This window comes from Rhipicephalus microplus, chromosome 1, assembly GCF_043290135.1.
Source record: "Rhipicephalus microplus isolate Deutch F79 chromosome 1, USDA_Rmic, whole genome shotgun sequence".
Lineage (NCBI taxonomy): Eukaryota > Metazoa > Arthropoda > Arachnida > Ixodida > Ixodidae > Rhipicephalus > Rhipicephalus microplus.
In genome coordinates this window covers 264,401,515-264,423,711 of record NC_134700.1, presented here as the reverse complement: position 1 = coordinate 264,423,711, position 22,197 = coordinate 264,401,515, and the positions used below count along the sequence as shown (strand labels likewise).

General features: G+C 43.5%; 2 protein-coding genes across 4 annotated transcripts in view; one reads left to right on the top strand and one right to left on the bottom strand.

Annotated features, from left to right (window-relative positions):
- The window catches only part of LOC142761600 (maspardin-like), a 31,652-nt gene extending 15,817 nt beyond the window's left edge, over nt 1-15,835 (bottom strand). The window contains exons 1-3 of one of the 3 annotated variants that reach the window (XM_075894137.1): nt 10,541-10,617; nt 10,400-10,472; nt 10,028-10,115 (exon numbers count right to left, since the gene is read on the bottom strand). In XM_075894137.1, the coding sequence (XP_075750252.1) occupies nt 10,028-10,115; nt 10,400-10,416 (105 nt within the window). In that variant the 5' untranslated portion in view covers nt 10,417-10,472; nt 10,541-10,617. Of the gene's footprint in view, nt 1-10,027; nt 10,116-10,399; nt 10,618-15,705 lie in introns of those variants that run through there. The other 2 variants (XM_075894138.1, XM_075894136.1) reach the window with 2 other exon arrangements.
- On the top strand, nt 10,812-12,580 carry LOC119188151 (NADH dehydrogenase [ubiquinone] 1 beta subcomplex subunit 3). Its single transcript, XM_037436064.2, has 2 exons — nt 10,812-11,064; nt 12,326-12,580. Exons 1-2 carry the CDS (start codon nt 10,913-10,915, stop codon nt 12,516-12,518), a joined length of 345 nt encoding a protein of 114 aa, XP_037291961.1. The 5' UTR covers nt 10,812-10,912; the 3' UTR covers nt 12,519-12,580.
- Nucleotides 15,836-22,197: the final 6,362 nt, after the last annotated feature.

Here is a 22,197-nt window from a genome sequence, read left to right as displayed (position 1 = left end):
AATTTTACTTTAAGGCTGTAGCTGCTGCGGGGAAGGTAGTATATATGAATTATGGAATTGCTTGTGGTAAATATGACTCTGTTAAGCATACTACATTTGTAGTAATCCTGATATAAATGAGAACTTACACGGTATTGGCAGAGCATGGAAATGACGTGATATATTTTTGCGAGTGATATTCATGATTTGGTCTTTGAGGTGTCCAGGGAGAGGAAAGTGGACAAAAAGATGACTTGCCACCAACAGTGACCGAACTTGCCATTCATGAAAGGCTTTTTGGAGAGGTTCAGCTCCCTGCCCAATATAGGCCACTCGGTTTACCCGGATGATATTACGATTTGGTGCCCGGGAGGATCACTCACAAAAGAAAATGGACTGCAATTAGCCCTTGACGAAACTGAGTCCCACCTAGAAGGCACAGGCCTCCAATTGTCCCCACACAAATCGGAACTATTACTGTACAGGCTGGCCAGGCAAGGCGTAAGGATACTTCCACACCTGGACAAAATTGCCATCGCCCTTTTTGCAAGAAATGGACAGCACATTCCACGAGTCGATTCAATTTCTGGGCTTACTTATTGAGGTGAGAGGACGTAACGTGAAAACCCGGCAGTACATCACAACCTAAATTGCATGCCGAGACTAGTCGCCAGAGTCCTAGGATGTAGGAAAGGACTAGGCGAAAACCACCCACTCCGGATTCATCCTGCCTTTCTAATGAGTCATATTAACTATGTAGCTTAGGCCCTTAATTGGACCGAAACTGAAAAAATAAGCTAAACACACTTATGCGTAAGAACATCAAAAAGGTACTGGGATTACCAGTAACCACTTGCTCCAACAGATTTAGCCAACACGGTATGCACAATTAAATTGATGAAGTGATCGAAGCAAAGATGGTTAGACACTTATGCGTAAGAACATCAAAAAGGTACTGGGATTACCAGTAACCACTTGCTCCAACAGATTTAGCCAACACGGTATGCACAATTAAATTGATGAAGTGATCGAAGCAAAGATGGTTAGCTAGGGCAGGGAGACGCATCCTAGATGCAGCCAGAATGGCTCCTAAAATGATTAATGAACGCTAAATCACCTTATTCAGGGAGGTTCTGGAAACCTTTGTGGTCAGCCCATTACCTCGAAATATGCACCCGCAATACAATGTAGGGAGGCGAAAAGTCCGAGCATGAGCAATTTTACAGAAGGCTGTGAAGAATCGGGAATCGATTGTCTATGTCGACGCCGCTCAGTATGGCAAGTCTTGCACATTCGTACTGGCAGTCATTGACGGCAACGAACAATTACGCTCCTCAGCCTTCGTTAGGTTAGCTACTAGCACTGTCGGGGAAGAGGTCACCATAGCCCTGGCCATGACCAACCACTCCCACACCAACGTTTTTACAGACTCACGAGCGGCCATCAAAGCTTTTGAATCAGTAACCTAGCGTGAAAGGCTGCCTCCATTCTGGGAAAAAAAAAAAACACCCTGGCACTCACTTAACCTCTTGGTTTCCCGCCCATATGGGTTTAGACGTTCATCAAACCATACCTAAGCTCAACGAGCTTGTTCATGATTGTGTGCGAGATCTCATGTGCCGCGGTGACATGGAGGCCTTGTGGAGACGGGATGAAATCCAGCTTGACAATCCGCTCCCTACTTTCAATGAAATCACCTCCACTATCAGCTTAGTAGAAGGGCATATCCTCTTCCTCTCCCGAAGTTACATAAGTCTCAGTCAGTCACACTTAAAATGCCCCAGACAGGCTCCTTCCCTTCGCAGGGATTTCTTAGTCGCATCTCAACAGAGATTGATTAGGGTTGTCCGGACTGCAACGAAATTTGTTGTTTCTTAGCGCGCATGCTTCGGCAATGCCCCGTGTTGTCTAATGGTCCCCCATCCAACGAAGTTGGATGGGAAGAGGCCCTCCGGAGCTCATAGCTCAATACTCAACTCGAGGCAATCCAGAAGGTCCAAGAAAGGACGTTGCATCATGGTGTTGCAGCCCTGACTTGGATGTGGCCAGCAGTTTTCGCGGGTCCTTAATAAGGGCTCATGCCAGAACTCCTCCCCTTAACATCTAATAAAGTTATTTGTCTGTCTGTCATAAAGCTTTCCATGAAATGATAATCTGCCATTGTAGATGAGTTCTGTGCAAAGGATTGCAGTGCTGCGGGTGTAAATCCGAATGAATTAGTGGACCGAAAAAATGGGGCCCAGCAAATTCAATAAGTGACTACATATATAGTCCTATCAATTTCACAACTAACTGGACCACAAATAAACCAATATAGCCAGATGTGACATTTCCTCTTGTATTTCTGGCATGGTATGTAAGATCACAATGAATCATGGTATGGTATTTCTGGCATGGTATGGAAAATCACAATGAAGTGGGGTGTGAGCCCCCCACTGAGAAAAAATGGTGGAACTGAGCCCCCCCCCCCCCCCCCCCCCACACTTTCGATAGTGGTCACTCTTGGCTGCACGCTGGGAAACCAACAATTAAGGCTTACTTTTCTGTCACAGCAGTAATCACTAAATTATGTTCTCACAAGAAAATTAAAATGTTACGAGGCAATGTTACAATATAGTGAAATTCTGCCAACATGTCTACTGTGATGATTTTGGAGGCTTAGTTAAGAGGCGGGCTAGTTGGCTTTCACTCAACTTGATTTGTCATTTAAAGTTCAAAAGATATATCGGACAGCAAAGAAGCACAAACATGCAGCGTTGCTTATCTTTCTCTATTCCTCTTTCTCTCACCAAGTATGAGCTCACAGAGATGTATACGTGCACAAACTACTTTCATGCTGCAAGTGAAAATATTTTATTAGACTCATAATCCCTGTTGCCCGCTGCTATAAGTATCTGACGCATGCTTATGGGACTGGCAGCCAGCCTACTTGAATTACATTTAGAAGGAGATGCTCTCCGGCTTTTTGACGTCATGTAAGAAGCAGGCGATTTTGTGGCACACAGAAAATTTTAAATGTCGAAGAAGTCATGGCAAACAATATGCCATATCGAAAATAGTTTATTCTCTTATTTTTTACGTGATAGTGCATAAGTGGTCGATCATTACGCAATGGATCATTTTCGCGTCATTTGTTGTGTCACATAACAAGCTGGTGCGGTGTGCATGACGAAGATTGTTTACACCAATCATGTACAGCTAACTACCATTTTGAAATGAAGCAACAAGGAATAGTTTAACGGCATAATCACCCACATTTTGTTCTTTCAAAGGAAAGTTTTGTTTACACCATATGTATTGGCGTATTCATGCAGGTACCCGGGGGCCCCTCAAAATTGCTAGTACAAATACTATGAGTGTAAACAATGTACTGCGCCCCTAACACCACAAACTATACATTAAAAAAATGGTTGAGAAGTTCATAAAAAGGTAATAACAGTATTATAACAATGCAATATTAGTAATAAGTGCATGCTCCAGAAACTGTGTTCGGACTACTAGCAAACAATGCAAATTATAGTACGCACAAGCTTAAATATATGCAAAAAAGTAATCATTCGTTGAAATAACATGGTCGATCCCTTCGTCATGGAAATCTGCATGTAACACGAAATTAAAACGTGCCTTTACAGAGATAATTGAATGTTTATTGTACATTGATAAATGAGCATTTGCCGAATGTATGTTATCGTGTATGGCAGTAAGTAAATAAATAAATTAATATATATATATATATATATATATATAGGAAGAGAGGAGACACAACTTAGCGGTTGCCTTAATTTTTTTCCAACGGTATCGATTGGTGGACCAGTCTTCATCAGAGTTTGCAAACAAGTCCAGTCCACCAGTCGAAACCGTTGGAAATAAAATTTGTGTCTCTTCTCTTCCCAAATACGTTTGGCCCATTGGAAAAACTTCATAGTATATATATATATATATATATATATATATATATATATATATATATATATATATATATATATATATATATATATATATATATATATATATATATATATATATATTATGAAGTCTTGGTCTGGATTACCTTTTATTAGGCCCGAGGAACCGGCAGCCGACAGCTACGATGAATGAGCCAAGATGATGATGCTACGCGACAACGATGAGGATGCATGAGCCACACATGATAATGATGATAATGTACCGGTGAAGAGGATGCGTATTCTAAATGCCCACATCAATTCCCCCCACGTGAAAGCGGCCAGCCTGGCCGCGGCAAGTCAAGGGGACAAAGAACGTCGCATGAAGGGCTTCATACGGGAGACATGGACGACCTCTGTAGTTCGATAACGGCGATCTGCTGGGGCTACAAGTGGTGTCACGCGATAATTCACTGGTGAAGTCTCTTCAAGAACGGTGTACGGACCAATAAACCGAGGCTGAAATTTGTCGCACAAAATATATATATATATATATATATATATATATATACATATATACACACACACACACACACACACACACACGCTGGCTATGGAGTGAGGTGGGTTTGCCCCCTTCCCCCCACTAACAAAAGAGTTGGTATGCCACTGTCTGCATATTAATGAGACTTTCTCTGAAAGAATTAGGGCAAAATATGGTAATTAATGAGGTTCCCTAACATGCATCTGAACTAAGGAAGTACTGTTGGGAAGAATTACTTTGAATCACTGCTGCTTCTCTTATTTTACTACTGTAAAACTTGATCTAATAAAATCTGATTTTATGAATTTCCCAATCTATAGGAGAAATCTTCATTTGCCTGCAAGTGCTCATAATGCTCAATGTTGTCATCAACTCAAATTAAAGCTTCCACGACACTGAACTCCATTTAACAAAGCTCTTTCAGAAATAAATAGGCAAAATTCAATGATTTCTTTTTCCCATTTCATACAGACAACCTTTCTTTGGATGAGCACTGCAATTCAACTGCATTAAAACATATAGTCGTGGCACTAGTGTGACGAGGCTGCATGCAATGAAATCAGTATCACTCTTGGAGGGACAATAAACCACTACTCTGGGCACTGGGTGGTATTGGTTCATTGCCCAGCAAATACTTCCACAGAAACACGCTGGTTGTTTTCACTACTTGGTAGTTTATGCCACAGATGGCATCGGTCATCATCATCATTATCAGCCTGACTACCCCCACTGCAGGGGAAAAGCCTCTCCCATTATACGCCAATCAACCCGGTCTTGTGCTTTCTGCTGCCAGGTTATATCTGCAAACTTTTTAATCTCATCAGCCCAGTTAACTTTCTGGCTCCCCTTTGTGCGTTTGCCTTCTCTGGGAATTCAGTCAGTTATCCTTAATGACCAGCAGTTATCCTGCCTATGTGCTACGTGCCCGGCCCATGTTCATTTCTCATTCTTGTTTTAAACTATGATATTGTCGTGCACATGTGCCAGTGGCGACGACAATGAATCAGCGCGAGTGTCCTTAGCCGAAGGTAGACATGAAGAAGACATTGCAGTCTTTTCCCTGTGATCGATAAAGTGTATTTGTTTGAAGTGCTTCATGTGCTCGTCGATCCCACGTCGTCACACTGGTGGAGGTGCTGGGTTGTCTTCATGCTTGGCACCCCTTCGCGGACCCGACATACGAGCCCGGAATCGCTATCACGCGCCGACACACCAGTGCACCGTTTCAGTCGCCGTCTGCTAAACTAGGCTCCCAAGCTCAATCCCTTGCGAGAAACTGCCAGCAATCACTTGCCTCCTTCAGCCACCATGGCCACTGCGGCTCCATCACACATGACACTTCAGAATCCCATGATTCCGAATTGTGTTCATGATGAGACCTATAAAGACACTCAAGACTAGCTGCACCGATTCGAATGCTGTGCGAAGTACAACCAGTGGGCCACCCCAGAAGACAAGCTTGCGAATGTGTAGCTCTACCTGAAAGACAACATCCAGACATGGTACATCAACAGGGAAAGAAGCATGGCTATGTGGGATGACTTCCGCAACCAGCTGGCTGACACCTTTAATGTTAGCAAAGTTTTTAAAAAAGCGGTGGAAGTAAGAACAGAGGCCAAAGCAACTGCGAACGCCTTTGGTATGCGTTGGTGCAGGGAAATCTTTTACTGCCCGTATTTTATCTTGATCAGGGCGAACCCCTACAGAATCAACGATATGTCCGAGGACAGAAATTTCACGACGGCCGAAGTGGCACTTTGCCGAATTGAGTTGCAGTCTCTCCGTACAAAGACAGATAAGATTTTCAATAGCCTTTTAAGGTGCGTCACAAAAGAAGACGAAAAACGATGACGTCGTCCAGGCCGCACAAGCAAATGGACCCCTTGAAGTTGTGGAGCAGGGCGTCCATCATACATGCGAATGTGGTGGGCGCATTGCATAAACCGAAAGGCATCACTTTAAACTGGTAAAGGCCGTCGGGAGTGATAAACGCCATCTTCTCACGGCCATGTCATCAACGGCAATTTGCCAGTACCCGAAGCGAAGGTCGATAGAGGAAAATTATTTTGCACCATGAAGGCAATCCAGGGCATCGTCTATGCGTGGCAAAGAGTAGACGTCCTTCTTCGTTATCTTGTTTAAATGCCGATAATCGATGCAAAATCTCCAGCTGTTGTCCTTCTTCTTGACAAGTAGAACAGGGGATGCCCACGGACTGCAGGAAGGCTCAATAATATTCCGAGAAAGCATTTCGTGGACATCCTGTTGGATGATGCGCCGCTCAGCATGGGAGATGCGTTAGGGTCTCCGATGGATGGGACTCGTAACGCCCGTACCAATCCGGTGCGTAACAATGGACGTCTGGCCGAGGGGGCAATTGCCAAGGTCGAAGACGTCCCAAAAACATGCAAGCAAGGAACGCGGGTCATTAGCTTGTTCTTTCGGTAAGTCGGGTGCAATCATCGTGGTTAACACACTTTGGCATGATGGAGGAGTAGATGAAGTTTTCTCGGCACTCGGGATGCTGTCATAACTTAGAGTGAAAATATGGCACTCTGCCGCCGGCATGATTTCAGCGAGAAATATACCACGAGGGAGAACTTTTGTACATAGGCCAAAATTTACTAGTGGTAGGCAGGATGCCTTGGCCGTTATAATAACGACGGTGTGAAAAAACGCAACGTTGTGCGAAAGCAGCACATCAACATTGGGGGACACAATATAAACACCGTCTGAAATAGTCGCTGAGAGCCTGCACCTCCCGGCGCCATCATGGGTGGGGCCCCCAAACGGTACCCCCTGACGGGGGCATTCTCGTCTTCTCAGGACCAAATAAAGTTCTTTGACTGACTGACTGACGTAGAACTGGTGAGACGCTTATGTAAGCAACTGCTTGTTGAGGGAGATGCAGGTGTTCTGTGGAACAGAGCCGATTTGGAGGGCAACTTGAAGGATCAACAACAGTAGGTAGAGCGAGTTGCACTATACCGGCAAAACAATCTATCAAGGCTGAATGTTCAGACAAAAAACATGGCCCAAAATTATGTCGTGAGGGCAATGTTCTAAAACATAAAACAGAACTGATGTGTGATGTCCGGCGATACTGACGCGAGCTGAGCACACACCAATCATGGCGACTTTTCCACCATCGGCAGTTCAGACCACAGGAGTTGGGCCAGGAGTAAGGACTTGAGAGCACGTCTCTGACTGACACTCCCACGTTTAAATTAACATAATATTTAGTACTTGTGTTGTTGTGCTCTTTCGGTGTTCACTGTTGAGTGCAAAACTACCCAGTGATTGGAGGAGGGCTCATGTTATTCCATTCTTTAAGAAAGGCAACCATTCACCTGAAGAAAACTACCCTCCCATCTCATTAACATCACCAATTTGTAAAATGCTCGAACATGTAATATCTAATGCACTGTGGAATTTCTCGAGCAAAACTCTGTGCTGACTAATTTTCAGCATAGCTTTAGAAAAGGTTATTCAACGGTAACTCAGTTAGTCTCAGTGGTTCATTCATTTGCAGAAACTGGATAAAAATGGTCAAGCTGACGTCATTTTCCTTGATTTTAGCAAGGCATTCGACAAAGTTGTTCATCACAAATTAATTACAAAACTTGAGGAAATCAATCTACCCGCCATATTCATTTTCTGGATACAACACTATTTGTCAGAACGTTCACAGTTTGTTTCAATAGATAAAGCAATTCGAGCTCTCTTCCTGTTACATCAGGCGTGCTGCAGGGTAGTGTCCTGGGGCCGCTGTTATATTTAATTTATGTAAACGGCATTGTAAACACGGTACTACCAGAAACTCAAATCAGATTATTCGTGGATGATTGTGTGCTCTTTCATGAAATTACTTGTTCTAATGATCAAGAGAACCTGAACGTACGCCTTAATAAGGACTAGTCTGGTGTAGCGACGATGGTATGGTACTGGACGCACAAAAAACTGTTTATCTTTGCATGGCTCGTTCAAAAACACCCCTTCATTTTACTTATGACCTCGACTTATCCTCACTACAACAGGTAAAAAACTACAAATATCTAGGCGTGACATTAACTAATAACCTGTCTTGGAACACTCACATAGACAATGCATGTTCTTCTGCATTCCGTAAGCTGTGTTTTCTAAAACATAAACCTAGAAATTCTCCTTCTAACATAAAACTACTTAGTTATTATATGCACATAAGACCAAAACTAGAATACTCTTGTGTTGTATGGGACTCTTTTACTAAATCCAACATTAAGAAACTCGAAGCAGTACAAAGAAAGGCTGTTAGGTTTGCTTATTCCAAGTTCAAACTTACCGACTCACCGACTAAACTCATGACTGCTAACAACATTTAAACACTTTCATTACGACGAAAAAGGAACAGCCTTAACTTCCTATATCTGCTAGTTAATCACAAGTTAGCCCTTGACCCGAGTGCATATGTATCTCCTCTGTCCATTAGGCATACACGTTATCATCATGGCCATTCTTTAACCCCGTAATTTGCCAAATCAACACATTCAAAATTTTTTTTTTCGCGTACTGTGTCAGAGTGAAACTGCCCGACTGATTTCAGCCAACTTTCTGCTATTTAGAGCTAAAATAGGCACCGTCAATTTGTGTTATGCTTCTTTTTATCTAATATTTTGCCATGTTAACTTTTATGCGTGCTATTAGTACAAGTTTTCAATTCTATTTCTCGTGATATATTCTTATGTTATCACATGTGTTTTTGTATTTATATCCTGCCTCTTGTACGTGTCTCGCTCGGACCAGTTTTTGGTCCGCAGTATCCAATAACTAAATAAATATACCCAATAAAGTGGCTGGGAGGATAGCCGCCATGGTAGCTCAGTGATAGAGCATCGAATGCATTATTCAAAGGTCACCGGTTCAGTACCTGCCCCTGCCCACGGCAAGTTATCTTTTCACCCACTTTCCTTTCTTCACATTTACAATACAATGCGGTCTAATAACTTCCCCTATACTTATATATATATATATATACTTCACAAGAAAGGACAGCATATCAGTCACATTTTGATAGGTCCTACTACCAGCGTACGTATATATGTTGATGACATAACTATGAGTAGTATTCATTGAAAATTTGCAGAATTCATTAGTCAGTGACACCAGCTGGTGTCTAGTCAACATGACATGTAGCATGTCATGCACGTCACGGCCAGGCACCTCACTACCCTTGCAGCAGCTAAGTGTGCTATTCATTCATGCCCCTTTCTAGAAAAAAAAAAAGTTTGCAGACTAATGCACAGAGAGATATCACAATGCTCAAAGAACAGTGTCCCCACAGCTGAAACATTGTAACAAAAACAATGTTTTTGACAGAAATGTCGAAAACAAGGTAGTACATGTCCTGATTACGCATGCATACCGCAACTGGCAAATGTGCATCAATCATGTCTCAATCTTTGCAGCCGAGCATATCACTCGGCGCACATGCGCACTGCCACCGGGTGAATATGTTGAGAAAGCTCGAGAAGTTCGCGCGGCATCGAAGTACGTATGTAGTACATAATAAGAGAGGCCCTCTTCCACGAGAATGGGGCGTGAAAGGACAGTTGAAAAAAAAAATGCATCTTCAAAAACGAACCTTCCTTTGAGGGATGGTGGCTCTGAAGCTGGCATATTCCGGCGACTGGGAGATTTCGCTTGAAGGTTTGCTGCTCAGCAAGCTGAACCTGAAATGAGAGCACTGTCCACTTATCGGCGCTTGGCAAGGTACTCGGCTCACGAGTGAGTCAGCTAACGCACATCATGTGACATGCAAGAGCTTCAGCAAGTCGACGAGAGGAAAGACAGTAATAAAAACGGGTAACTGCAAACAGTCGTGTTAAACCGGGGCCGGGCGGCACAACCCCCCTGCTTGCAGTAAACCGAGCCAATCCACCCTGACGCCGTGCTTATCTAAATGGTGGAGGGGCCGCTTTTAACACCGCCCAGATGTATCTTGTATAGCACTTACACTCTTTCAGCGCTCATAGTAAGCAGGCAGCATCAATTCGGAGTGGGAGCTTCTCGAACGCAGTCGTGGGAACCTGGTACGAAAAGGAGTGCGCAGTTTTCAAAGTCCGAACTCTCGAAACCACGCACATTCGTCACGCACAGATACTGTTCCGCTGCCTCGGTTTTGTTGCGAGCTTCGAGGTAGTAGCTTCGGCGATGCTAGCGGTGCAGCAGACAAACAGCTGTCACTGATATGTCAACATTTACACCGCCGCACGTTCACTCTTTCTCATAGCATTAAAAAATAGCATATAAACATATAAAAATACAATAAATATTTACACTTCATGAAGTTACTTTTTATTTGTAAAAAATATGGCGACATACTTTTTCTTGCCTTTTTCAAAAATACGATAGTGCGGCTTTGCGTTTACAGTGTTGTGTACGCTCACTTTTTTCTGATCAACGTTTAGGCGGTTTTAGTTTCTCTACGGTCGTCCCCGGACAAGGTTACACCACTTCACTAGAAGTTATGGGTGGCGACCTTACTGAACATGGCCATCATCACGAACCGAAACCTCCGGCGATTCCAGATTACAGGATTTACAAAGTCGAAGACGTCCCGAGGCTGGTGAAAATGAGGGATACCCTAGCCCAAGAGGGCCTCAAGGACCCCTGGATGAGGTACGTTGGGCTTTCGTCGGTTCTACCACAGAACGCCTATTTCTGTGTAAAAGGGCGCATCTGTGCGTCTAAAGCATCTACGAGAGTCTGAGAATAAAGAGCGGTGCACAGTCGATGAAAACTTTTTAAACTTAAGGAACAGCTGCAGTGTGGCACAGAAGCTACGACAGTAGTGCAACGTACTGAGCAAATCGAAACAGCGAATGAAACCATACGAACGCGCAAGTAAGTTGCGGCACAGAAAAATGAGCTGGCTATAATGTGAAAGCTGGCAACGGCGAGGTTCACGGAACAGAGTTACTTTGTCGCTTTCTGTAGCTTTTTAACCGCAGCAATGCTGTGTTGTTTTGGACACTGTAGTGTGCGCTACAGTAGCTGTTCGATTGTGATGCTGACTGCCAGAGTTGGATCCTCGCATTTCGAAGCCACATTGCTGTGGCAGGCTTACTTACTGAGTGAAATACAGTGCGACAGACGACACAAAAATTGTCCATCCTGTTGCTTTGTCTTTATTTCATGATAAACATCAACAAACTTGCCCAACTCGCCGTCCTGCTTCATTTACAGAGCACTGTGCGCACTTTAAAGACCCTGTGTAATAAAAAAAAACGGTTATATCGAGTTCCACACAAAAGTGTCCCTCATAGCCACATTCATGCCTGCTAAGTTTAATTTTATGCCTCGGAAGCCAAGGAATCATCAACTTCTTCTGCTACTTGTCTCGATAAGTGGCTTCGCAGTTTGTTAAGCGTTGTGCAGAAATTGAAATTATGATTGGTTTAGCTTTTTGAAAGGTATCGTGAAAGCGAGGTAGATTGCCTATGAGAGTTCATACAACATAATGTTCAAGGAAGGGTGGAAAGTGAGAACTCATGAAAGAATAGGCTTGCTGTGCTTCGTTTCCTCACTTTTGTATCATTATTTAATGTTTTGCTCCTAAAGGTAGCCTGAACCACATTTTCATAGTGGTCAGTGAACTGATTCATCTAACTTTTCTTAAGTGAACATGCAAAGTCCAATGTTGTAATGACATTATGCATGTCCTTTCCTTATGCGAGGTTTGGATGCATAAATAAAGAAAAGGCTGCAGCTGCTGCAAAGTAGCCACTACAACTTTACATGAGTGTGACATAGAAGATATATTCTCCCCCAGATTTTGCCGCAATGCAACATCAGACTTAGGAATGCGTAAATGTCTTTTGTTCATGGTGTAATTATTTCAGTCTCTGCAAGTGCAACAAAACTTTTTTGTGCATTTCAGGAATGAAGTGTGGCGTTACAAAGAGTACACGAAGAACAACAGTTTGACCCTTCTCAAGAATGCTTTTTCACGTGGACTGAAGCCTGGCCTAGCACTGGCTGTAGCAACGGTTGTTTTAGAGAAAGCATACGACTACGCTTTCCCGAAACAGCACCACCATCCTTACTATGAGAAGAATGAGGGCCACCACTAATTAGTACAGAAATATTTGAGAAGTAATGCTAATGAATAAACAAGTTCACTTGTAGACATTTACATTTTGCTTCATTGGCTGGCCTCTTAAAACCTGGGTAGTTCTACAACATTACAAATTCTGCCTACAGAAGCTTTAGAAACTGGCTTTGTGCTCCTAACATGGCTGGAATGGTTCTAAACTGTGTTGCAACAAATACATTTCCCTGAAAGAGACCTCTTATGCGAGCTGAAAACACTATGAAGTACAACAGAGTGCGAAAACACTATAGTCGGATACAACTTGAGAAGTCAAAAGAGGCCTTGCCCAGACCAAAGCACAACAGCTTATCACCTCCGCGAGTAATGAAATAATCCCGTGCCGTGTGCTCTGCAATGTTCTCCAAAGTCTGTCACCAGCCGTCCAACTGATGACGTCAGTCTGTTGTGCACCCCCATTGGCGTAGGCTTGTATTCATCCGCCTTTGAAGAGGCAAATGCTGCCGACTTCTAAAGCTGTATCCGACTATAATAGTTCAACTTCTTTAGAAGGGGACGGCAAAGTGATTCTCACACTGTGGAGATTTGCATAGCAAGACATAATGTAGTTGACTTTTTTTTTTTCATGTGGACAAAGGCAGTATTTTTTTTCTTTCTATATAACAAAATTTCTCGATCATGGTGCATGCAAGAAAATGTTCGGAAGTGAGAATTTATAAAAGCTAGGATTTTGTGGGAGCTGTTTACATTTACCTAAAACACAATTAGTGCAAGAACCCAAACTATAAATTTTTAATTCTATAACTGTACAGAGCAAGGATATCCTAAAACATTACATTCGGGAGGAAAATTCGGTTGTTGTTTTTTCTTTTCAAATATACCAAAAGTAAAGCCTTGACAAAATCGAGTGTTAATTCGCTACTGAATTCCAGCAATGATTGGTCAATACACTTTCTGAATGCTGGCCTATGAAGAGTTGCACTCAACATATAAAGCGAAAGGAAAGCTCAAGATGCAGTGGTACAACTCTGCTAACTGGGAGAAATGTTAACAAAATGTATTTTGCACAAAAAAGCTTATATTACTGCTGAAGATGTTCCAATTCTTAATCGTTTGTAACAAAGCTGTTACTAGAGTGTATTAGAACAGGAATGCTTGGAGTGGCTGCAAAAACAATGTACAGAAAATGAAACCGAAACAAGGTCAAGTCACTTGTGGCACTGTAGTGGTAGCCTGCAATGTTCTGTGGGGTTGTCGTTAGAGTTCTGCGTGGCTTTTCCAAAGTGGTGCAGGAATGCCTGCTTACCACTCAAGAGGTCCATGTTCAAGTCACAGCTGCATATGGCCGGTTTTTATTTAATTTTAGTGTCACTTGTTATAGCTGCATTGGTTTTCCTTTGTTTCATAAAACTAGCTTCAGCTGTAATGAAATGTGAAGGTCTTGTTTTCGAAAAAATCTCTGATGTCATGCATTACATTTATGTGCAATGCCGTGAAGTGGCATTGCAAATAATTATGCTCAATGTCAGTTTTTTTTTTTTTTTTTCATTTCACTTCACATTTCACATTACTTCCGTAGCAACACAGCAAATAAAGCTTAAGAAACAAAGGAAAGTCAAATACAGTTATAACAAATGACACTAAAATTAAATATTGGAAGACGCTTGAGCTTCCTCTTTAAAGTGCAGAACGCTAGCCTCCTTTGGTTCACGGTGCATGCCTCAGCCGGGCCATAAAAAAACGAACGACTCTAGCTTAATATTGGCCATTTCAAAGTATTATTGCATGCTTATTGCCAAATTAGAGCACCCACTACACCATAATTCGTTTTGCCTACTACGCGTCTGTTACGTACGTACGCAACTTTCCCTTTGTTGGTGCTTCTGCTGCTCATGATGATAAATATGTCAGAACTCAATTCACATCTTCTGATGCCTGGCACGATTCAATACTTCTCACACGCAATATTAAATGTGTGAACGAGACTACATGACATTCATATAGTGATAACGCTTTTTTTTTTAATCAAAGCAATTTTAACAAATATTGCGGCTTTGTGGTAGGACACTTGCTTGCCACGCAGACCGCCTGGGTCCGATCTTCACTCGGACCCAAAAATTCTTATTTTATACGCACCTCCGAGATTTTTCGGTCGTGGACAAAACGATTTTCATCTCCCAACCAATGCCAACACCGCCACTGGAATTTTTTAGCAGACTTTGCCCAAGCAGCACTGCGAAAAACGCCGCCATAAGCGCCCACATCGACGCGCCAGCCATAAATGGGTAGTGGAACGCGAGCCGTCCGCAAGCGAACGTGCATAGGCCCTTCTCTTTCGTTGGCCTTTAGGCGCGGTTTCCTGAATATCAAGGACCTGGCAAGCTTCTTACTTCAATACAACATCGCTTCAGAGAAGTAAGAAACTCATCAAAACAAACTGGGTACAATGCGAAAGATGTTTCAGTTGTTCGGCATACTGCAACTGGCACGCAAGCGAGCATCGCATGACATCGAGTTACAGGCAAGCACTCCGACGTTCGTTCTGTAACGCCTAAATGTGTTAAACTTGGGTGTACACATGATGCCAAAGCGAAGAAGTGCATACACGAGCAATCTATCTTACGATCAGTCGTACGAAGTTCACTTTATTCGGCACAAATAGCCGTGGCGATTTTCGCCATTGCAGTTGCACTCTCCACCGATCTCTTGCTTCTTGTGCGCTGAACTGTTTTATTACGGGTGCTAGAATGTCCTGTTGACGATTATCATTCGTTTGTATATACTGCAAACGGGGATGTATGCATGTCCACTTTCTCGGTGTACTACGAAATGCAAAACCGATGCCTCCGAGATAGCTTGGGCAATTGCGGAGACCAATGGCAAGAAAAAAGAAAACTTATTGTGGTCATGATCATTTTGCGATTTGCCTGTATGACGTGCATGTTCGCATTTCACAGATGAAGCTGGAACTTGGAGCCTTGAAAGCCCTCAGGCGTAATGGTGTAAAGGTTCAGGTTATCGGCAGTCGCGGCGTTATCGGGCGCGTCACCCGTCTACTGCGGCACTGTGCACACCGCGGTCAGAGGCTCTGTTAGGCTTTATAATCAAAGTTACTACGATATCAAAGCTACTCAAAACAACAACAGGAGGCCTCCATTATCACAATTTCTCACGCGAACGGCTGTAGACAACGCGAGTGATTCGCTTACCCAACACAACAGCCCATGTGCAGTGCTCTCGCAGTTCTCCTTCGCGAAAGCTGCGGAAAACAAAACGAAGTCCTTCACGTTCGTAGCAATTCACAACGCAACTGTAGCGTCGGCTGTTTTTTTTTTTTTCGTAAAGCGCGGAGCTGTTGAGTCTGCTCTGGTTTTCGCCGTCGTTCTGGCGAGTGATCCAGCAAGCACTTCACGGCGGTGAGGTGACGCGCCCAACTAGCGGAGAAAACCTCGTAGCTCTTTTTCTAGGAGTTCAATGCTGAAATGCGCCTAATATTTAGCTCAATCGCTGTTTTTTGCGCTGTAGTTGCACCTTGTTGCGCAGCCAAGGGAGTCGGGATTTGCACTACTCAAAACTGCGTCGACAGGTGGCGCTGCGTGACGGCACGCGGCGTCACCTGTCGGAAATTGCCAAGGAAATTGCCAAGGAATTGCAGGAAATTGCCAAGGAAAGGATCTATGATAATACTCGGGGTAGTTCCCTACTGTTTGAGGCCAGGACGGGAGTACTGCGAACCAAGACATATCGGGCCAAATACGAAGGGGTCGACACAGTATGCAGTGCGTGTGGAGAGGAAGAAGAAACTGCCGAACACTTGATAATGTTCTGTAAAGGGCTTCACCCTATAGTTCAGGATGATGGCGCAGAGTTTTTCATAGCACTGGGATTTAGGGACAGCGAGGGCAAAATAGACTTTAAGCGGGTAGACTTAACTAGAAGGAGGTTATCTGATTGGTGGCTAAAGTCAAGGCACGAGTGAAAATTAAACCCTTCACTGCGAAGTACGAATCCTCAACTTCATTATTTAAAGGGAAAAAAAAAAAGATAAATGTAATGGTTAGTTCACTAAGTATCACGGCTAGGTGGCGTTAGCCGCCGCCCGATCTAAAGGGTACAGCCACATCCATCCATCCACCCATCCGGCGTTGCGTGGCGCTGCATGAGGTACCTACAAGGTTTATACCCGTGCCACACGGGCAGAAAAAATGGCATTTACCCCAGAATGCCTTCGGATTTATTGCCATTCGCGCGGTGCCACACGGGCGAACAAAATGGCATACATCCGAATGCCATTCGCCACCAACTGCCTTCGCCAGAACTCAGTTGACTGAGAAATGCCTACTCTCGACGACACAACTCGCGAAGTGCGATTTACCTGAAAGTATATAAAACAAATCATATTGAGCTAAAAATAAAATTTCCTGCCTTTTATTTGCACTAAAGTCTTAAAAAGATGCTTTGAACGTTATACGAAGAAAATAAAGTATTGATAATGAAACGCTTCTCAATTTTTGTGTCTATTTACGCTGTGGATCTGACTAGTGTTGGCTTAGGTTGCTATGGTCGGCTGCAACGTTGTAAAACAAAGCAAGAAACTAAAACTTAGGAAAGCGTAATACGCTTATTTCTACATTTGATGATTATCTGATGTGTATGAAGCTTGTAAATGCTTCATAATTTTTTTATTGCTATTCACTCAATGCTCACTTAGAAGGTGCTGTGATCGACATCATCAGTAAAAGTGTTGCCTATGCTGCCCATTTGTAAGGGGTCGTGGTCCCAGTCAAGCCCATTAGAGGCTTTTTTACCACGGCCCTCAGCATCCCGAATGTTGAAATAAATAAATAAATCAAAAATAAATGTCATTCGCTTTGGACGTGTAGCAGCGCCGGCGAAACAAATGTCATTCGGAAACTGAAGGCCTTCGCCACCAAATGTCATTTTCTATGCCCGTGTGGCACGGGTATTAGAGACCAAATTAGAGGGAAGTGGACTTAGCTTCAACCTCTCTTTCGTCCAACAAGGAAAACTCAATGATCAGGCACTACCAGCATGAATGTGCGCAGATGATATAGTGCTAATGGCCGACAACAAGAAAGATTTGCAGAAATTGATGGACATCTGCGGTAATGAGGGAGATAGGTTAGATTTCAGATTTAGTAAGAAAAAATCAGCAGACATGATTTTTAATGATAATGAAGGTTGTGAGCTTATAGGGTACAGGAAGTCACGCTAGAGATAACAAATAAATACAAATATCTGGGCGTATGGATAAGCAACGGGACCGAGTACCTAAGGGAACACGAAATATACGTGACGACTAAAGGTAACAGGAATGCAGCAGTGGTGAAAAATAGGGCACTGTGGAATTGTAATAGGTACGATGTTGTGAGAGGAATGTGGAAAGGGGTAATGGTTCCTGGGCTGACGTTCAGCAATGCGGTCTTGTGCATGAGATCAGAAGTTCAATCAAGATTAGAAATTAAACAACGTGGAATAGGTAGGCTTGCTTTAGCATCTCACGGAAATACACCAAATCAGGGAGTACAAGGTGATATGGGATGGACATCATTTGAGGACAGGGAAGCTAGCAGCAAGATAACATTTGAGAAGCGATTGAGGGAAATGGGGGAGGAGCGTTGGGCTAGGAAGGTTTTCAGCTATTTGTACATGAAGAATGTCGGTACAAAATGGAGGAAGCGAACCAGAAAATTGACGGTAAATACTTAGAAAACAGCAGGTGGCCAAACCAAAAAAAAAAAAAAAAAACTATCGGTTAAGAAGAAAGTGAAGGAAACGGAGACTGGCACGTGGAGAATTGGCATGATTAGTAAGTCCGCACTGGAGATCTGTCGAACTTTTAAGCAGGAAATCGCCAAAGAAAGGATCTATGATAATACTCGGGGTAGTTCTCTACTGTTTGAGGCCAGGACGGGAGTATTGCGAACCAAGACATATCGGGCCAAATACGAAGGGGTAGACACAGCATGCAGTGCGTGTGGAGAGGAAGAAGAAACTGCCGAACACTTGATAATGTTCTGTAAAGGGCTTCACCCTATAGTTCATGATGATGACGCAGAGTTTTTCAAAGCACCGGGATTTAGGGACAGGGAGGGCAAAATAGACTTTAAGCGGGTAGGCTTAACGAGAAAGAGGTTATCTGATTGGTGGCTAAAGTCAAGGCACGAGTGAAAATTAAATCCTTCACTGCAAAGTACGAATCCTCAACCTCAATATTTAAAGAAAAAAAATATAAATCTAATGATTAGTTCACTATGTATTACGGCTAGGTGGCGTTAGCCGGCGCCCGATTTAAAGGGTACAGCCACATCCATCCATCTATCCATCCAGCCAAAGAGGCTTGACAGTTTGAAATTCACTTTTTCAACCTCGTCCCGAGCAGTCCCCTGCTCTAGCACAATATACTGCTACATAGAAGGCATTCCAATGTATATTCACCTTCTCCATAAGACAGAAAAAACTGTTGCATAACCTCAACTTATTCCCTTGCGCCATTACTGCAAATAGTTCATGCCATAATTCTACTGGCAGGAAGATTGATAGATTTGAAATTTTAGTGTTCTGCTAGCCTAGCTCACATTTGGCACTATTCCTCAGCTTTCATCATTTAGAGAACAAGCATTTTTCTGCCAGTTCCCTCGCCACTCATTCACCTATTAAAAAAGCACTGACATCAAATTTCAAGATCGAGATGTGCCCATCATTCGATAGCTTGGTATGCATAGGTCTTCTTGGCCAAATTTGAACGGCATACGTCGCGTGGAAGTCATTTGAATTCGATGTCAAACAGTGTAAAAAAAGCTAAAAAAAAAACGGAAAATAGACTGCCCTGCGACATCGACACTAGTGCTACGTGTTCGGTGTGATAAGTCCCACAAATACGATCCTGAGCGACGATGTTCTAGCACAGAACACCTACCAGCCCTAGTAGCGATGACGTGTACGATCCGAGTGTTCTTATCGTGGCGCCGAAGTGCAGAAACGCACTCGCTCGTGCTCGCTCGTCTACGGCCGGGCAAGCGCGCGCAGGTGCAGTCTAGCCCGGCCGTGGCTTGTCGCGTCTGATCTTCATCGCACCGGTTTGAATGATTACGCGAAATGATCAAGATAAAGACCATCTTTAAAAGAATATCGAAAGAGCATGATTAAACGCGTGCTTGTCGGTCAGCATGTCGGGGAATCGTAAGTTGCAGTCGTCTAGTTCGAAGCACGGAAAACGCGCAATCGGGGTGTATTTTCATAACACGTATGTGGTACACATCAACACGACCGCAAGCTACAAACGTGTATTCAGATATCACCGCTAACAAGTTACACGCAGGTATCGTTGAAGTTTAATTCATCTGTAGACTTGCGTCCACGTAAAAGTGGTAATGGCGTGTTAACCACGAGAAGCTGGATAGGTGGGGCTATCTGGAGGCGCAAAAAAGAACCTGACAAGCAGGAAACGTATTGTATTTCTCCGCTGATGCTCATTCGCGGTAGCTATATTGACCCCTGTGCATATATCGGAGTGCTTTACGCGACAAACCACACCAATATAGCTGAGACACACGAACGAACATGGCTGACGCGTGCATCCTCGGGCACCTCTGCAGTGCTGCTTGGAACGGCGTCCATTTCAGAATCACCGTTCTGCAAAGGTCGATCGAAGGAAAAATAATTCGCGACGTCGCGAATCGCGGGTATTCCAAGCTCCAGACTATCGTATTGAACCCGAGTCGAAACTTTGTACGGCGACGACAGCAATGCAGGTGACAAGGCATGACTGAATGTGTCCGCCTAGCAGACGAAATGTTTGCGGAGCAGCTGAGCCTGACGTCACTTTTTTCTTTGGAGAAGTGGTCAGCTGTGGCTTGATCTGGAGGTAACCGCGAGGTAGCGCCCCTGCTGGTGCTCCCAGCGCTAGAAATGGCGGGATTACCGACCGTTTTTGAATAGTGCTAGATCCCAGTGATATAAATCAATAAAAGTGATAGTTATTCTTTCCTCAGTTGCGTTTTAGGTCGTGAATCGCTGCAACGGAGTCTATAGCTACTCGCCGACGCAAAAATCTTGGCATAAGTAAATTTGACGTCAGTGCTCCTTTAAGCTCCGCGCGGCTAAGGTTCTGTGAACTTTTCCAGTGCATCACACATGTGCCACACAAATTGGACAAGCACGCCCTCTAGGCACAGGCCGGCTGAAAATGAAGGGAACACGTGGGTAGAAAACACGTATGGTTCACAAGATGCCAAGTGCAGGGGAAAAGCCAGACAATGCATGTCGCAAAAAAAGGATAATGCACGAAAATGCCCAAGTACCATGCTGCCGAGGAAAACCTCATAACAGCACGTGCTTAATTCAAGGCTTGTTGAACAGAACCAATATATATATATGGTTGCAGGGTACATGTCGAATGTTTTGAGACTCGCTGCAACTGCCATGTCCTGTGCTGAACAGCTCACTGGTTATCTACATTCACAAAGTGGAGTGGCCAACAGGTTTGTTCTGTAGCACAATCATATAAATTGAGCAGTAAGCAGCCGAGTGCTATTCGCAGCCCAAGCCAAGAGGAAAAGAAGTTATGAAATGAAAACAAACTTGCCTGGTGTGTTAAGAACTTCTGCAGAAGTGTGCCGTTGTAGGGTATCTTTTAATCTTGCATCGCCAAGAATTTATACATGCGACACAGACTAGGGTTTGCATTAGGTAAAATTTCACACAGGAAACATATCCGATAGAAGTATGTTAGTTGTACAAATGCACTCTGGGCCATTAATATTTTCAAACAAGTTATTCTAGTATTCCTTATATGGGATGCATTTAAGCATAACAAGTCAACATGTGCATATAAGTAGGTTACTTGATGTACCCAGTCTTACAATTGTCACAACACTGCTCCAATGATTTGCGGTCGCCAAACTTTCGCAGCACTTACACAAATAAAATAACAGAAATGCTGATTAGCAATAATGCACTATGCTGTACTCCCCCCTCCTCCCAAATTTCCCCCCCTTTTTTGCCCTTGTTTAAGCAAACAAACTGTAGGCCTAGATATAGGGTCTTTAATTTCATACCAGGCCAGAGTACTCATCCTGAGGGCAATTAGTGCCATAGATAGGTTGAACAAACTTACCTCTTGAATGACTCCTGCAAAAACATGAACTCATTAGGAAACTCTTATAGGAGCATTACAATTCAGCAATTTCATGCAGTTTTGAGAGAGCAAGTACCATTATAATAGTGAGTGGAAATAATTCACGAGCCATGCGAGTGTCTGAAGGCTGGCTGGGCTTTGGAACTAGGTTGCACAAACTTCCTTTTTGACAATTTGTCATAGATCAACACCACATTACAACACGGCAGCGAAACTTGGCATTCAGGGTCGGTTAAATGCACTTGGTTTTTCCATGTGACATATTTAAATATGTATTTATATACCTTATAGGGTACCCAAAACTAACTGGACTAGTGCTGCGACGAGCAGAGCGTGAATAGCATGATGTACTCCCACAGGTGAGCATCAAGGTCATAGAATTTTTGTTTTGAAAAGAAAGATGGGGCTTGATGTGCCACCCCCTAGTTAGGACGCCACTAGTGAGCACCACACTTCTCAAGCGCAAATTGTAATTGGAGACTTTGTCCAGTGCAGCATTTTCCGGAGTAACCCCTCTCCCCCCCCCCCCCACATATTTTGG